General features: G+C 41.2%; 1 protein-coding gene across 1 annotated transcript; it reads left to right on the top strand.

The window, feature by feature from the left end:
- The first annotated feature begins 845 nt into the window (after window positions 1–845).
- Window positions 846–1,886, top strand: LOC132628486 (uncharacterized). The gene has a single exon (XM_060344262.1). The coding sequence runs from the start codon at window positions 846–848 to the stop codon at window positions 1,884–1,886; it is 1,041 nt and encodes a 346-aa protein (XP_060200245.1).
- Window positions 1,887–3,891: the final 2,005 nt, after the last annotated feature.

Genomic DNA, 3,891 nt, shown 5'->3' with positions numbered 1-3,891 from the left:
AGGTCTTTGGACTCGGTCAACAAATCAGTGGCGAACAACATTGCGGAAGGATCTATTATGGACAATTCTTATGCCACAGTTTGTGAATTGTTGGATAAATTGACCGAGACTAATGAAGTATGGCATGCTAAGGAGTCGGACGCAGGTGGAGGAAGTTCGTCTAAAACTGTGCTCACTCGTGAGATGATTAAAAAGGAGGAAGAGAGAGATGAATCCATGGCAAAACGTGTCACCCAAATGTACCTCCTTACAAAACATGTCATGGGTGGTGGAAGCAAAAAGGTGAATGTGGTAGGATCTTGTAAAGGGGGTTTGCCAAATGAGCAATGTTTCCAAATGTATGATGATGAGGCAAGTTATATCAACAATCAGGGGGGGGGGGGGGGTTCCCATCCGAACTACCAAGGTTCGAATCAAGGATCTTGGCGACAAGGTCAAGTGAATCAAGGTTGGAAAAGGGATCAAGGTAACTCAAATTGGAGAGATAATCGTGACAACAACCAAGGTGGTTACAGCAACAACTACAACAATCATCGGAGTTCAAATTCGTATGTCCCTCCAAAGGGAATCAACAAAACTCTAGTCAACCGCTTACTAGCGATCCCGCTAGTTCAAAAATTGAATATATGTTGTCAAGAGTGTTGAAAAAGTGGAATCCACCGATACCTTTTGCAAGAAGAACGAGAGATGAAGTGAAATCAATGGGGCAAGTTGTGAGTTCTCACTCCACTTCCATTAAACAATTGGAGTCTCAACATGGCTAACTCTCGGCTATCCTCAATCAAAGGCAAAAAGGTATACTCCCAAGTGATATGATAGCGAACCCGACAAATGATGAGCATAAAATGAATGCTATCACAACAAGGAGTGGCAAACAAGTTGGGGAGGAGACTGTGGTAATGAAGTATGTTGTGGTTGATGATGATCGGGCTATTGATGAACCGAGGGTTATTGAAACGCAAGTTGAGCCAACGAAGAAGAGGGTTACTTTTGAAGATCCCATTGTGGTAGACAAAGGTCCCGAAAGTGGTGAAGCCACGGGAGATGAGAAAGTGGATGATGAGGCTCCTCAAGCAATGAAAACTGTTCCTAAGCCTCCACCACCATTCCCTCAAAGATTAGCACAAAAAGCGGATGATGGAAAATTTCTCAAGTTCACTGAAAGGTTAAAGGGGCTCTCAATAAATATTCCATTGGTCGAGGCACTTGAACAAATGCCCGGCTTTGCAAAGTTCATGAAAGATCTAGTGACTAAGAGAAGGAGCACTAGATTTGAAACCATGGGAGGCACTCATCATTGTAGTGAAATTGTTACCAAAGCTTTGGTACAAAAGAAGGAAGACCCCGGAGCCTTCACAATTCCATGCAAAATCGGTAAGTACAAATTTGCAAAAACTCTATGTGATCTTAGAGCAAGCCTCAATTTGATGCCACTTGCTATATTCAACAAGTTGGGTTTGGGAACTCCCCATCCCACATCGATGAGATTACTTATGGCGGATAGAACCGTAAAGAGGCCCGTTGGCATTCTCTATGATGTACTTCTGAGAGTGGACCGATTTATTTTACCAGCCGATTTTGTGATCTTGAATTGCGAGGTTGACTTTGAAGTACCCATAATATTGGGGAGGCCATTCTTAGCTACGAGGCGTTCCTTCGTGGATATGGAGAGAGGAGATTTGAAATTTCGAATGAACGATGAAGAAGTCACCTTCAACATTTGTAAATCTATGAAGCAACTGGCGAATATGAGTGTGATGTCGGTTATTGATACCATTGATGAAGCAATCGAGTCAACCGTAGATCATGAGCATGTAGGTGAAATGCTAGCGGCAGTCTTGATGAATTATGATGGGGTGATGATGAAGAGTTTAAGGAGACGGTGAATGCTTTGATTGGGTTGGGGTCATATCACTACAATCCAAAGAAACTTGATCTTGATTTAGAGAGTCGGGCATCTCCTATCTTAAAGCCTTCCATTATTGAACCTCCTACTTTAGAACTCAAACCTCTTCCTTCATATTTGAGGTATGAGTTTCTTGGCCCTAACAACACATTGCTCGTGATTATCTCTGCCTGGTTGACAGATGAGCAAAGAGAGAGGTTAATGGTGATCTTGAAAAGATATAAGAAAGCTATTGGTTGGTGTATTGCGGACATCCAAAGGATTTCGCCTGGTATTTGTACTCAAAAGATCCAACTAGATGAAGAATGTGATCCAAGAGTCAAAGGAGGGTGAATCCTCCTATGAAAGAGGTGGTGTAGACTGAAATCATCAAGTGGTTAGATACCGGGGTTGTGTATCTGATAGCGGATAGCTATTGGGTGAGTTTGGTCCAATGTGTCCCCAAGAAAAGTGGAATAACTGTGGTGCCAAATGCTAAAAAAGAATTGATCCCCACACGCACGGTCACCGGATGGCGAGTATGCATTGATTATAGGAAGTTGAACAAATAGACTAAAAAGGATCACTTCCCAATACCTTTCATGGATCAAATGCTCGATAGGCTTGCGGCAAGAGATTATTATTGCTTCCTTGATGGCTATTCCGGATACAATCAAATCACCATTGCTCTCGAGGACCAAGAGAAAACCACTTTCACTTACCCTTACGGGACATTTTCTTTCAAGAGGATGCCCTTTGGGCTATGTAATGCACCCGCAACTTTTCAACATTGCATGATGTCTATTTTCCTTGACATGGTTGAGGAGTCCATAGAAATATTCATAGATGACTTCTCCGTGGTTGGTGACTCGTTTGATAGGTGCTTGGAAAACCTTGCCTAAGTATTAAAAATGTGCAAGGAGACAAATTTGGTTCTCAATTGGGAGAAGTGTCACTTTGTGGTTAGAGAAGGAATTGTCTTGGGTCACAAGATCTCAAAAAAAGGGCTTGAGGTTGATGTTACACCTCAGAAAATATTCCCGTTGGTACGCAAGTAAGTGAACTAATGATGTGTGCGAGGAGTGCGAGTGTACAATGTTTCATGGGAAATGTATGTAAAGGGATGTGGATGATTAGAATGAAAAGTCGAGAAATGAGAAAAATTGAAAGTTGGCAAAACTACCCAGTGGTCGTATAGCGCAAAATACGGTCCGTAAACTTGAAGTCGTAAACTGGCATGCCCAACTTCAACTTTCTGCCAGCCGAGAAAATGGCTAAACACGACCTGGTGGACGGACCGTAAAGTGATTTACGGCCCGTAAACCATGGTCGTAAATCACCATGCATGTAGGCCAAAGTTTCTGGTCCTGCTTAAGCTTAAAGACGACCACGAGGGACGGTCCGTAAACTGAAATACGGACCGTAAACCTCCATGGACGACCACTGTTCACCCAGCACAGATTTTCCAATTCATTAAATATGAGGATCAAGACTTATTTTATTTCATTACAACATTACACCACTTCTCTCTAAAACTTCTCTCTACATTTATTATATGAGTTTTCAAAGATTATAAGTCATCAATAACATTAAGACAAGTGAATCAAGGATAAGGGAATCATCAAGGATCATCCAAGTCAAGAAATCCAAATGGAGAAAAACTAGGGTTTTGCTCAAAGAAGAGTATTATCAACCAAAGCTTATTCCTACAACTTCTAAGGTAAGATTCATGATTTTTACAAGATGTTTAAGGTATTGGAGAATTAAAATACATGGATTGTAGAAAATGTGGTCAACTAGGTCATGAATGATGAATAGTGACATTTTGAGAAATAGTTTGAATTGAGTTATGAATGTTGTTGTGTTGTGATATGAATGTGTTATAAATGGTATTAAGATCATGAACTAAACACTTTAGACGAATGGACGAAGTTGGGTGTTATGACCATGAATGTGGGTGAATTAGAGGCAAATTGAGGAATCTAGATGATGTGGATAATGTGAAT

The sequence above is a fragment of the Lycium barbarum genome, chromosome 2 (genome assembly GCF_019175385.1).
Source record: "Lycium barbarum isolate Lr01 chromosome 2, ASM1917538v2, whole genome shotgun sequence".
Taxonomy (NCBI): domain Eukaryota; kingdom Viridiplantae; phylum Streptophyta; class Magnoliopsida; order Solanales; family Solanaceae; genus Lycium; species Lycium barbarum.
The sequence above is the reverse complement of the archived record's forward strand: the minus strand, read 5'-3'. Positions and strand labels throughout refer to the sequence as shown.